Here is a 14,336-nt window from a genome sequence, read left to right as displayed (position 1 = left end):
TTTTTTTACAAACAGTATATTTTATTGATCTATATTTATTTGTAAGGTTACAAGAGTATTTTTTCTCTTAAGTCTAACTCAAAATTATCTCCCTCAAATTAAAAAGAAATCCCACATTGCTAATTATTTTTATTTAGTATCATTTCTTCTGTTTCCTTTGAGAATTATCAAAGTCTCTCTGCAAGAGAAAAATAGTTAATACAATTAAATTTTAGTATAAATGTATTCATTGCAAGATTTTCTGTTTTAGACATAAGACAGAAGACCAATTGGCGTTCAGGAAGATGTAATAACATACAGAACATATAAGAGAGGCCAATGAAGGGGTAATTATATTAGTATACTTGAAGCCTAAGTAATTAATCATATTAGTATGCAAACATTTACATAGAATTTCATCAAATACTATTGAGAATAATGACAACAAAAAACGATACAGGGCTGTTCATTTGACCTGTCAATTAAGGTAGTGGTTGAGATGTCTGCACCCCTTATCTGAGTACTTCAGTTCAACTTCAAGCCCTGCTCCAAATTTCACCTTCCTCCTAAGAGCTACCTAGCAGGCAGCAGGGGATGGCTGAAATACTTGAATCTCTGCTACCATGTGCAAGACATGGCTTGAATTCCCAGCTCCTTGCCTTCAGCCTGACTCAGTCCTGTCCAGTGTTGTTTACTTGGGGAGTGGCAGCTCTGTCTTTCTTTCTTATTGACATCATGATTCCTTATTTAAAAAAATTGATAGACATGTAAGAATTGTACCTATTTCTGGGGTTCTATGTGATGTTTCAGTACATGTATACACTGTGTAATGTCTATCAGGATAAACACAGTTATATCTTCAACCATTTAACATTTCTTTATGATGAAAATATCCAAAATCCTATCATCTATTTTGCTTTTTTATATAGTATATTAACATTATGCATAGTCACCTTATTGTGCAATAGAACCCTCTTTCCGTTTCTTTAATAAAATAAGCACATCAGTTTTTTAAGAGTGCTAAGCATTCTAAAGAGGAGTGGTCTAAATATAACATATCCATTAAGAGATTTAAATATTGATCTAGAAACATTCTTATAATTTTGAAAGAGCTTATTCATCCCCTTGTATGTGACATTACAACATAATACAATTTATACACATGCATATGTCTAAATAGAAACACATTATAAAGTATATTCACAGGAAAATATTTCCAATGGATTTATGGTTTTCTTTTAAAGTTTTGTTTATTGTATTAAGAGTTTTTCTTTACAAATAATATATAGTGTTTAAATGATATATACTTTAAAAATGCACATGTATATTATAGGAAGAAGAATGATTATTGATCAAGATTTATGAATATAAACTATGGCAGTAGTATAGTTCTTGTTATCAAATCCAACTTCATAAAGGAAGATAATAAATGCATTCCTTTAAAAAAATAACCCAAAAACCCTCACTCATATGTGTGCATATACAGATACTATAAACAGACCATTAATCACAAAAAGACATAAAATATTTCTCAGTCCTGTTACTGAGCAATTGGTCATCCTCATTCGCATCAGAACATTTATTTTGAATCATCTCCAAAGTGAGAAAAACAGTCCAGTTTTATCTTCCTGGGACTTGAGTCCATTAGAATGTTTCAACATTTCCCAATCAAAATTAGCCAGACTTTTACGTCCACAAGATATGCTCATAGGTTATGTGCCACTCACATTTGTTCTTTCACACAGGTGAAGGAAGCATCACTGCTGTCTGTAAATACATCTAGTCAGATTCTTCTATGGATAAGTAGGGGAAATGAATTAATGAAAACATTTCCAGTGCTGGAAAAGTAGATGCCCAATTGCTACCTCATTAGTAAATTAGTAAATCATATGTTATTGCTTTTATAGATGATATACATACACTATAACTCATATCTGGAAAATAAATTATTTAAATTGATAGATATAAAAACAAGCCATGAAACAGAAACATATCAATTGGAATCACAACTTTTTTACTTTTTATTTGATAAATCTCAAGAGAATATCTCTTAAATTTAGCATCCTCAATAGAGTGAGGGCAATGTGTCATACCAAGAAGAATTGCTAGAGAGTATTCAACAAAAATGTGTATAAAACACCTGGTTTTTACTAGGAATCAAATAAACTGTGGAGATACCTAATACAAAATTTAATGTGAAGCAAAAACTAAATAAGGATACTTAATAGAGATAAACTTTGAAGTTCACTGGAAATTACATACATATACACCATGGACATACTATTAACAATAGTCTAATGGCAGTTTGGAAATTATTTGCTAAAATCTACTGTAAATTACACTACCCATGCCTCAAGCTAATTCCTAAAAGATGTTTCAAAATTGCACTTGATTTGGAAGAAGGAAGGAACATGAAAATTCTTATAAACAATACATTTTGTAGAATTATGTTTGAGAAGAACATACTAACTACAAAGTTTGGAGGAAGGAGCCTTGTGAAGACAATCCCTCCTTCAGTGTGAAACATGCTATCAATGCCTTTTATGTGCCTAGAGACTTAGAGCTTAAATATGGCTTTTAAGAACATCTTTCTCTGAGCAAATTCTTCCTTTGACAGCACCTTCCTCAGAGCTGCCTTCATGGCTTCATTTCGCAAGCTGTAGATGACAGGATTGAGTGTTGGAGGTATCACAGTATAGAATATGGAGAACATGAGATCCATAGCTGATGGGGAATCTGAAGGAGGCCTTAGAAACTCAAAGCCTGCAGCTGAGAGGAAGAAAGTGACTACAAATAGGTGTGGTAGGCAGGTGGAGAACACCTTGGTCCGTCCTTCAGCTGATGGAATTCTCAACACTGTTGAAAAGATGCGAACATAGGAGAGTACAATGGAGATCAAACAGGCAAATGCTGTTGAGGTTGTGAATGCAGCCACTGCAATCTCATTCAGGAATTCATAAGAACAGGCTAGTTTCAGCATCTGTGGAACATCACAGAAGAATTGATGAATGACTCTTTCCCCACAAAGAGGTATAGAGAAGTTTACAGCCGTGTGCATGAGTCCAGAGAGGCCCCCTGCAATCCACACAGCAACCACTGCCTGCCTGCAAGCACGGGGGTCCATGATAGTCTCATATTGCAGTGGCTGACAGATGGCTACATAGCGGTCATAAGACATCACTGTGAGGATGGCCACTTCTGATGAGGCCAGAGCTATGAAGAAGAAAACCTGAAGGATGCACTGACCAAGGGAGATGTAACCATTATTCATAAGTGAATTGGCAATGGACTGGGGGACTGTGACAGATATGAAGCAGAGGTCCAAAAGAGAGAGGTGCTTCAGGAAGTAATACATGGGGGAATGAAGACGATGGTCCAAGGTAGTGATAGTGATAATCAGGAGATTGCCAGTCAAGGCCAGCAGATATGTTACCAAAAACAGCAGTGCATGTAAAATCTGAAGTTTACGTTCATCAGAAAACCCCATGAGGAGGAATCCACTCACTGAAGTTAAGTTGTCCATGGTTAGTCTGAAGGTACCAAATTTAATTCTGCATAGGAAGCAAAAAAAAAGGTGGAGAAAGAATGATTGCTATTTAATATATTTTAGTGCCAACCATTATACCTAAAGACACAAATCCTGAAACCTGTAATCCTGATTATTGAAATCTGGCAACGTCAAAATTTCTGAAGTCGAAAATCCTCAAAGTCACAATCCCAAAAATTCACATCCCAAATTTGAGGTCCTGAAAGTTTCAGTCCCCAAAGCCACAGTCCCCAATCCATCCCAGTCTTGTTTCTGCAGAATCTGTGCTCTCTACCTGAGTGCACAAAGAATAGATTTCTCCATACCCAAAACAACACAGAAACATGGCTCAGAAGATGGGAATATTTGATAAGGGCATGCTCATGCTGGTCTGTATTGAATCTCAGAAGAATTTCAAAAGGAGCTGTGCCATGAGAAAATGAATGTGAATGTCTTCTCTGAGGAGAGCTACACCCTACTCTTGTAACAGAGCTATTTATTGCAATGCAAGTCTTCATGATATAGTTAATGATTACAAAACTTGACTATCTCTTCCAGATTACTTGTGTACAATTGTCCATAATCTAACCCTGTAAAATGCTTTTTCATATGTTGATGCTTTTGTTTTTTCCCTTTTATCTAAATTTAGTTTTTCCCACTATTTCAAATTGTCAGTATTATGTTGTATAACTCTCTGTGATATGAATTTCAGTTTCACATTATTTCCTACACTGAAGGTATAAATTGTGTAAAAACATTTACAGAGTTCTAATTTATTTTCTTCAATTTTTTTGGAAATCAAAAGTGCCTTATCTCAACACTGACTTTTTGTCTAAGCATTGCACTTGTGTGTAGAAGCACTGAAATATTATCAGTGAAAGAGGATGCATCTTTTGTGTACATCTACATTTGTGACAAGTAAAATGTCACTCATTTTGGTTTTGATTCATCTTCACAAAAGAATTAAATTGTCTGTCATGGTACTTCATATGACTGCTGTAAAAAACCTGGGTACCCGTAAGTATCAACCATAGTAATACATTTTATACATCTTGTTTTTTGCTGCAATTATTTTTGAAGATGATCCATCTGCTACTTTATATCCACGTGACTGTCATTAGTATACCTGAATGTTTATGTTTGTAGAAAATGTAATTGTTGTCAATTTTTATATGAAGTTGTCTATGAAGTGCTTTTTGTCATTTTTTTCTTTTTTTAAAAACTTTTATTTAATAAATATAAATTTCAAAAGTACAACTTTTGGATTATAGCGGTTTTTCCCCCCATAACCACCCTCCCACCTGCAAACCATCCCATCACCTATACCCTCTCCCATCCCAGTCTTCATTAAGATTCATTTTCAATTATCTTTATATACAGAAGATCAACCCAGTATATACCAAGTAAAGATTTCAACAGCATGCACCCACACAGAAACACAAAGTATAAATTACTGTTTGAATACTAGTTCTACCATCAACTCGCACAATACAACACATCAAGGACAGAGATCCCACATGGGGAGCAAGTGCACAGTGACTCCTGCTGTTGATTCAACAATTGACACTCTTATTGATGATGTCAGCAATCTCCCAAGGCTCCTGTCATGAGCCGCCAAGGCTATGGAAGCCTCCCGAGTTTGCCAACTCCGATCCCACTTAGACAAGGCCATAATCAAAGTGAAAGCTCTCTCCTCTCTTCAGAGAAAGGTACCTCCTTCCCTGATGGCCCATTCCCTCCACTGGGATCTCACTCACAGAGATCCTTCATTTAGGTCATCTTTTTTGCCAGAGTGTCTTGGCTTTCCATGCCTGCGAATTTTGTCATGTTTTAAGATGGTTCTCAAATAAATCTTTCTTTCAAAATGAATAAATGTCTTTTTAAGAATCTTTAATTTTTTTCTAGAGTATGCTTTTAGGATTTTGATCTTGGAATTTTATACTTTAGTGATTAAAAACATCATTTAAAACAGATATATAAAAATCATATTTATGGGGTACTATGTGATGTTTTCATATATGCATACATTGTGAAATGTTCAATCATGGTAAATATACCTATCTCATCAAATGTTTAACATTTCTTTATGGTAAAAACATGAAAAAATCCTATGTTCTAATTGTTTAAATAGGAACACTCTGTACATTAACATTATTTATAATTGCTCTACTATTTAATCCTAGAACTCCTTACTCTTATATATAAGGGTTCTAAGATGGATTTTAGGGATTTTGATCTTTCAGAATTTCAACATTTGAGATTACAGTTTTCAGGATATTGTGTTTTGTAAGCTCAACCCAAATCAAATATATAAGTATCTATATGCTAAGCAACTCAGTACATATGGCATGAGTGCACAGAAATCAATATGGATTCATAGCTATAATGGTTAAGTAATATTCAGTTTGGAAAAATATTCAGCCAAATTTTCTGGAGCAGAGTTTAAGTTGTGAAAGTTGGAGAAACTGGTGGACAGCATCGTGGTGCAGCAGGTTAAGCTGCCACTTGTAACTCTGGTGTTTCATACTAGAGTGCTGGTTTGAGTCCAGCTGTTCCATTTCCAATCCAGCTTCTTGCTAATGCCCTTGGGAAGGCAATGGAAGAAGGCCCAAGTACTTGAGCCACTGCCATTCATGTGGGGGTCCAGGATGGAGTTCCTAGTTTCAGCCTAATGCAGATCTGGTTGCTGCAGGCATCTCGGGAGAAAACAAGTAGATGGAAGATCTCCCCCTGCCAATCCTTTTAAATAAATAAGTAAATATTCAAAAACTGTTGGAGAAATTGTTGGGAATTATAGTCTTTACCCTCAGTAATGTCAGTGAAAATGATACAGATGTATCAATTTTATTACATTTTATAACTAGTACCTTAGTGTTATAACGATGTGCTAAAGCTTCCTTTGATAACCATCTAAAGTGAAGTTGTTGATACTATCTCATACAGGGATCTGGCAAAGCCCAGAAGCAAAGCTAGGAGATATGTTAACTCAGAGAATAGTCATATTTCTTGCCTCTGAAAGGCTCATGCAATTTTGAAAGACTGGATTTGATTGGATTGAACATCCCAGAGCAATCTTGGAAAGTGAAATAATTCTCAAAATCGTATGATTTGATCATTGTTTATACTCTTTGTCTATATTTTTATGGAACAGTGGTCTTTCTATTTTTTACTTGTTGAATATTATTATTACTAGTTCATTAAGCATTTAATTATAAAGTAAATTGAAAATATCTTATTCCAGAAATTAAAGAAAAAGAAGAAAAAATGGAGGGTTATTGAGGGAGGGAGGGAGAGGGAAGTAAGGTTATCTTCAAGTTATATCTATGAACTACATGAAATACTTTTAAATGTAGAGTTTTGAAAGGTCAATCAACATTATTTTTACTGTATTTCATGACCACAAAAGCACTATTTTTAGTTTATCTATGTCCATTTCTCTACCCATTACAATGTTGTCTAGCCTATAGGCACTAAATAACAATTTAAGTGGGCATTAATTTTTTAAAACTTTTATTTATAAATATAAATTTCGAAAGTACGAGTTTTGGATTATAGCAGCTCTTCCCCCCATAACCTCCCTCCCACCTGCAACCATTCCATCTCCCACTACCTCTCCCATCCCATTCTTCATCAAGATTCATTTTCAATTATCTTTATATACAGAAGATCAAGTTAGTATGTATTAAGTAAAGATTTCAACAGTTTACACCTACACAGATACACAAAGTATAAAGTACTGTTTGAATACTAGCTTTACTGTTAAATCGCATAGTACAACACATTAAGGTCAGAGATCCTACATGTGGAGTAAGTGGGCATTAAATTTTAAGTGAATAATTTTGTTTATATCCAAGCAAAAACTTAGTGATCAAGTTCCATGAATCACTTCATCAGGTATTGCTGTTTGTTTCATTTGCTAATCCATAAATAATAGGAAAAGGATAAACAAATCACTTGAACTATCATCTTCCTATTTTTGGTCTATTTTATTGGAGATCTAACTGAATCACTTGGGGAAGTGCTGCTTAGATGTTGGATGAATTCCATAGAATTTAGAGAAGTTTTACTCACTGAGTTGATCCAAGTCAGTAGAAACACATCTTGGTTGATCCTGAGATTAAGTATCTTTGTTCTAGAACCAAACTGGTAGTTCAGTCTGTGAAATCTTATGTAAGGAAAGGATTGAACTTCATTCATATATGACTAAGCAGAGAGCATCGAACCAGGGACATTTTAAGTTTCCATTAAGCACATGATCCCTAAAATTAAGCCAGTGCTGTCCAAGCACAAGGGAGCAAACCTATTCAGCCAGGTGTGTGTTTGGGGTAAACACTGTAAGTTCAGAGTATTAGACATTGTGGAGCTTCCCTCAAGGAATTGCCTCTGTGGAAACGAATTAATTACCATCTTGATTTAACTGACTCTTACAGACTATGCACTCCATGTAGGGAAAACTAATATTGTAAAAACTTGTTTTCTGCAGTGTACATTCATAGTTAATTCTCTGTAGTGCAATGTATTCTTCCTTTCATTAACAATTTCATTTTAACTGGCCAAGAATAAATCATAAATGATTGTATAGGCCTCATGTAAAAGGATAATATTTGATTTTTTTGCATAAACTCATAGGGATTTAAAGAATCGAAGAGCTTTAGATATGAACCAATACCTAGAGATCTAATCCTCTTCCACACACCATGAATTTTCTAAAATAACCTTGAAGCTGGCAATCAAAGTTGTATTTCAACAACCCCTATAAGAATAATTTTCATCCAAAGATGAATGAATGAATCCAGTTTTTAAGTACCTATAGTGCTGGGGAAGTCATTTTTGTTGTGATAAGAACATTTCATATAAAATCTACCTTCTTAGTAATGAAAAATTAAAGATTTTTAAATGTATATTGTCCATTCCTAAATATCAAAAATTAAATTACTAAAAATTAAAATTAGTTTTATCTCTTACATTTAAGTTTTTAATCCATTTTGAATTGATTTTTTTGAAGAATATCTTTAATTTTTTATTTGCATACTTTTTTAAAGCTTTTATTTAATGAATATAAATTTCCAAAGTACAGCTCATGGATTACAATGGCTCCCCCCCCCATAACTTCCCTCCCACCCACAACCCTCCCCTTTCCCACTCCCTCTCCCCTTCCATTCACATCAAGATTCATTTTCAATTCTCTTTATATACAGAAAATCAGTTTAGTATATATAAAGTAAAGATTTCAACAGTTTGCCCTCACTTAGCAACACAAAGTGAAAAATACTGTTGGAGTACTAGTTATAGCATTAAATCACAGTGTACAGCACATTAATGACAGAGATCCTACATGATATTTTTTTAAAAAATTGATTAATTTTCTATGTAATTTCCAATTTAACACCAAGGTTTTTTTTTTTTTTCACTTTCAATCATCTTTATTTACAGGAGATTGATTCAGTATATACTAAGTAAAGATTTCATCAGTATTGCATACATTTTATAAGCACAACTTTAGGAACATAGTAATTCTTCCTATTGTACCCGCCTTCCCACACCCCTCTTCCTCTTCCTGCTTCTGTGCCCAGTCTTGTTTATTACTTAAAACAAAAACCAAAAACCAAACCAAAACAAAACAAAACAAGAACAAAAGTTGTTCCTCAACAGTCTAGACAAGGGCTGTTCAAAGTTGTTGCATTCCTATGGTAATTTCGCTTTTTTTGGAAACTTAATTATCTTTAGAGATGAACCCAAGAATGATACATCTTTTGCAAGCACATAGACATAACTGTAATTTGCGACATAAGAATATCTTCCACTTAATACACTAAAACAAAGTAATTCTTTGAGAACAATTTCTACTATTAAATCTCTTAATACAACTCTTTGAAAACAGAGGTTCTGCATGGGAAGTTTTCGCACAATGACTCCTATTGTTTATTTAACAATTAACATTCTTATGTATGACATCAATGATCACCCAATGCTCTTGACAAGAGCTGCCTAAGCTATGGAAGTCTTTTGGATCCACAAAATCCTTCAGTATTTGAATTGATTTTTATGAGTGGTGAGAGATAGTGGTTGATTTTCCTTCTTTTGGGTGTGAATATCCAGCTTTCTAAGCACTATTTATCAAAGAGATTGTATTTTTTCCAAAGTGTGTTATTGATGGCTTTGTCAAAAATAAGTTGCCTATAAAGACATGGTAATATTTCTGGGTTCTCTGATCTGTTGTGATATTCCATGTGTTTGTTTTTATGCCAATACTGTGCAGCTTTGGTTACTACTAGCTTAAAATATTTGTTTATTTATTTAATTACATTATTATTTTAATTGTAGATATTTATGAAGAAACTATGGATAATTGTATATATGTGTTTATGTCTGATGGTCAAATAAATTAGTTTGGTTATCCATCTCCTAGAAAATTTTCATAACAGATAATAATGTTACACATTTGTGGAGTATAATGTTATATTTCATAAATGTATACAATGTTTACTGATCAAATCAGGGTGGTTAATAATTATCTTATTAAGTTGGAGCATTTAAGCTCCTTTCTTCTATTTATTCAAAAGATATAAAAAAGATTACTGTGAAGTATAGTCAATTCACTGTGTACAGAACATTAGAACTCCCTGTATCTAACTGTGTTTTGGTACATATTATGCAACCTCCCTTTTCTCCCCACCTCCCTTCTCAACTATAAGTATTTACATTGACATTTTTAACTCACACATATGAGACACAAAATGTTGTATTTGCCTTTCTGTGTCTGTCTGTCTTTAGTTAATATGATGTTCTTCAGCTCCATCCTTTTTTCTACAAATGATAGGCTATTATTCTTTTCAAAGGAGGAATACATTTCATTATATATGCATCTCACATTGATCTATCCTGAGTGTCTAGGTTGATTGCAATCTAAGCTATTGTGAATATCACAGCAATAAACATGGGAGTATAGATATCTCTTTGACATGTTGATTCGATCTCCTTTGACTATGTATCCAGAAGTGGGGTGGCCGGATCATATGGTAGGTCATCTATATTGAGTTATTTGAGGAAGCTCCATACTGTTCTTCATAGTGGCTGCATTAATTTACATTTGCACCAGCAGAGTATAAGAACTGCCTTTCCTCCATGTCCTTGCCAGTATTGTTATTTTTTTGGTCTTTTTGATAATATCCATTCTAACTGGGCTAAGGTGTTGTCTCACGGTGATTTTGATGTGCATATGCTGGACAGTTAATGACATGGAGAAATTTTTCATAAATTGTTTAGTTATTTGAGTTTCATCTTTTTAATTTATTTATTTATTATTTTTTATTTCATAAATGTGAATTTACAAAGTGCAACTTTTGTATTATTGTGGCTTCCCCCCCCCCCCAACCTCCCTCCCTCCTGTGGCCCTCCCGTCTCCCTCTCCTTCTCCCATCCCGCCCTTTATCGGGTTTCATTTTCAATTACCTTCATATACTGAAGATCAACTTAGTATATACTAAGCAAGGATTTCAACAGGCTGCACTCACACAACCGCACAAGGTATAGGGTACTGTTCGACTAGTAGTGTTTTTACGTTTCGTAGTAAAACACATTAAGGACAGAGATCCTACGTGGGGAGCATGTACCCAGTGACTCCCGTTGTTGATTTAACAACTGGCACTGTTATTTATGACATCAGCAATCACCCGAGACTCTTGCTATGAGCTGTCTAGGCTATGGAAGTCCCTTGAGTTCACCATCTCTGAACTTGTTTACTCAAGGCCGTATCACAGTGGAGGTTCCTTCCACCCTTCAGAGAAAGGCGCCTCTCTCCTTGATGGCCTGTTCCTTCTGCTGGGGTCTTGTTCACCAGGATCTTTCATTTAGATTGTTTTTTGCCACCATGTCATGGCTTTCCATGCCTGAGACTCTCATGGACCTTTTAGCCAGATCCGAATGTCCCAAGGGTTGATTCTGAGGCAGGAGTGCTGTTTTGGGCATTTGCCATTCTATGAGTCTGCTGTGTGTCCTGCTTTCCCCGCAGGATCATTCTCTCCCTTTTAATTCTATCCTTCATTATTTGCTTACACTGGTCTTATTTGTGAAATCTCTTTGACACATACCCTACCTTTTGATCGGTTGTGTATTTATACTTATCACTTTACCAAGTGCGCTGGCATTGGTACCTGCCTCCTTGGTATGATTGAGTTGAAATCCTCTGGCACATTTCTAGCTCCACCATTGGAGGTAAGTCCGAGTGAGCATGTGCCAACCAATATATCTCCTGCCTCTCTTATTCCCACTCCTATGTTTAACAGAGATCACTCTTCTGTTAATTTTAAACGCCTAAGAATGATTGTGCATTGATTACAGAGTTCAACCAGTGGTCTTATGTAGAACAAACAGAGCAACAACAACACCACCACCAACAACAAGAATACTAAAAGGAATAAAATAGTAAGTTGTTCCTCAACAGTCTAGACAAGGGCTGATCCTGTCATTGTCTCTCATAGTGTCCATTTCACTTCAATGGGTATCATTTTAGATGCTCGTTTAGTTGCCATCGATCAGGGAGAACATATGATATTTGTCCCTTTTGGACTGGCTTATTTCACTCAGAAATTCACAATAGCTAAGACATGGAATCAACCTAAATGTCCATCAATGGATGACTGGATAAAGAAACTATGGGATATGTACTCTATGGAACACTATAGAGCAGTAAAAAACAATGAAATCCGGGCATTTACAACAAAATGGAGGAAGCTGGAAAACATCATGCTGAGTGAAATAAGCCAGTCCAAAAGAGTTTCATCTTTTTTTAAAGAGGTGTATTTGAAAGGATGAGAGAGAGAGAGACAGCGAGAGTGAGAGAGAGAGTGAAAGAGAGAGAGAGAGGGAGAGAGAGAGATCTTCTATCTATTGGTTCACTCCTCAGATGATTGCAATGGCTGGGGCTTGACCAAGCTAAAGCCAGGATCCAGGAGCCCAGGCTCTTGGACCATCTTTGCCTGCTTTCCTATGTCATTAGCAGAGTGCTAGATTGGAAGTGGAGCAGCCAGGACTCGAACCAGCACCCATATGGGATGCTGGTGTCACAAGTGGCAGCTTTATCCACTATGCCACAGCACCAGCTCTGAGTTTCATCTTTTGAAAATTATCTACTAATATAATTTGCCCATTTAAAATGGATTATTTGTTTGTTTTTATTTTTGAGTATTTTAAGTTCCTTATGTATTCTGGATGTCATTTCTTTGTCTGATGAGGAATCTGACAAATATTTTATTTTAATTACAAACAACAACAGCAAAACAAACATTTGGCCGACACCATGGCTCCTAGGCTAATCCTCCACCTGTGGTGCCGGTACTCCGGGTTCTAGTCCCGGTTGGGGCGACACATTCTGTCCTGGTTGCTCCTCTTCCAGTCCAGCTCTCTGCTGTGGCCCAGGAAGGCAGTGGAGGATGGCCCAAGTGCTTGGGCCCTGCACCTGCATGGGAGACTAAGAGGAAGCACCTGGCTCCTGACTTCGGATTGGCGCAGTGCGCCGGCCATAGTGGCCATTTGGAGGGTGAACCAATGGAAGGAAGACCTTTTTCTCTGTCTCTCTCTCTATCACTGTCTAACTCTGCCTTTAAAAAAAAAGTTATTAAAAAACAAATATTTTATTCCATTCTGCTGGTTCTCTGTTTAATCTGTAGTACTTTTTTGGGAGGTAGTACTTGGTTTGATATAATCCTTTTTGTCTGTTTTTACTTTTGTTGCCTGTGCATTTAGAGTTTTAACCAAAAAATGTCACCAATATCAATGTCCTTAAATAGTTGCCTTATGTGCTTATGTCTTTAGCTTGTTTTGGGTTGATTTTTTGGGTGGGATTTGAGGTGAGGGAGTGAATATGTGCCAATATTATGCAAGTGAGGGGTGGCTGGCATTGTGATCTGGCATCCCATATGGGCGCCACTTTGAGACCTGACTGCCCTACTTTGCATCCATCTCTCTGCTAATGTGCCTGGGAAAGTAGTAGAAGATGGCCTGAGTGCTTGGGCCTCTACTCCCATGTGGGAGATCCAGAAGAAGTTCCTGACTCCTGGCTTAAGCCTGGCCCATCTCTGTCCATTGCTGCCATTTGGGGGAGTGAATCAGTGTGTCTTTTCTCTCTCTATGTGTGTTTTCTCCTCTTTCTGTGTAACTCTGACTTTCAAATAGATAAATAAATCTTTAAAAAATTATGCATGTAGATATCCAGTTTTCCCAGCACCATTTATCAGCTTTGCCCCTCCATTATTGTATGTTTTTGATGACTTGGTCAAGAATCAGTTGGTTGTAGACATTTGGATTTTTGTCCTTTATTCTATTCCACTGGTCTATGTGCTTATTTTTATACTACTCCCACATTGTTTTGATTATTACAGCTCTGTCATAAATCTTGAAAACTGGTTTTGTGATGCTTCCAGATTTGTCCTTTTTGTTCAATATTTCTTTGGCTCTTTGTTGTATTTGAACTTTACATGAATTTTAAGGCTTTTATTTTCTAGTTCTGCAAAGAATATTGTTTGTATTTTGATGGAGATTGCATTGAATCTGTAAATCTCTTTGGATGACATGGACATTTTACAGTATTAATTCTTCTAGTGTGTGAATATGAAAGATATTCACTTTGCTTTTTGTCTTTTTCATTTTCTTTCATCAATGCTTTACAATTTTTATTGTTGAGGTTTTTTGCTTCCATGAGTAAATTTATTCCTAGATGTTTAATTTTTTGTAACTATTGGTAATGGGGCTGTTTCATTTATTTTTCAGATAGTTTATTATTTGAGTATTAAAATATTACTGACTTGTGTATTGATTTTGCAACTTTACTAAG

At 35.6% G+C, this 14,336-nt stretch overlaps 1 protein-coding gene across 1 annotated transcript; it reads right to left on the bottom strand.

The window, feature by feature from the left end:
* Window positions 1–2,536: 2,536 nt before the first annotated feature.
* Window positions 2,537–3,502, bottom strand: LOC133756793 (olfactory receptor 14J1). Its single transcript, XM_062187385.1, has one exon. It carries the CDS (start codon window positions 3,500–3,502, stop codon window positions 2,537–2,539), a length of 966 nt encoding a protein of 321 aa, XP_062043369.1.
* Between the last annotated feature and the right edge of the window lie 10,834 nt (window positions 3,503–14,336).

The sequence above is a fragment of the Lepus europaeus genome, chromosome 3 (genome assembly GCF_033115175.1).
Source record: "Lepus europaeus isolate LE1 chromosome 3, mLepTim1.pri, whole genome shotgun sequence".
NCBI lineage: Eukaryota > Metazoa > Chordata > Mammalia > Lagomorpha > Leporidae > Lepus > Lepus europaeus.
This window is presented reverse-complemented; position numbering and strand designations above follow the sequence as displayed.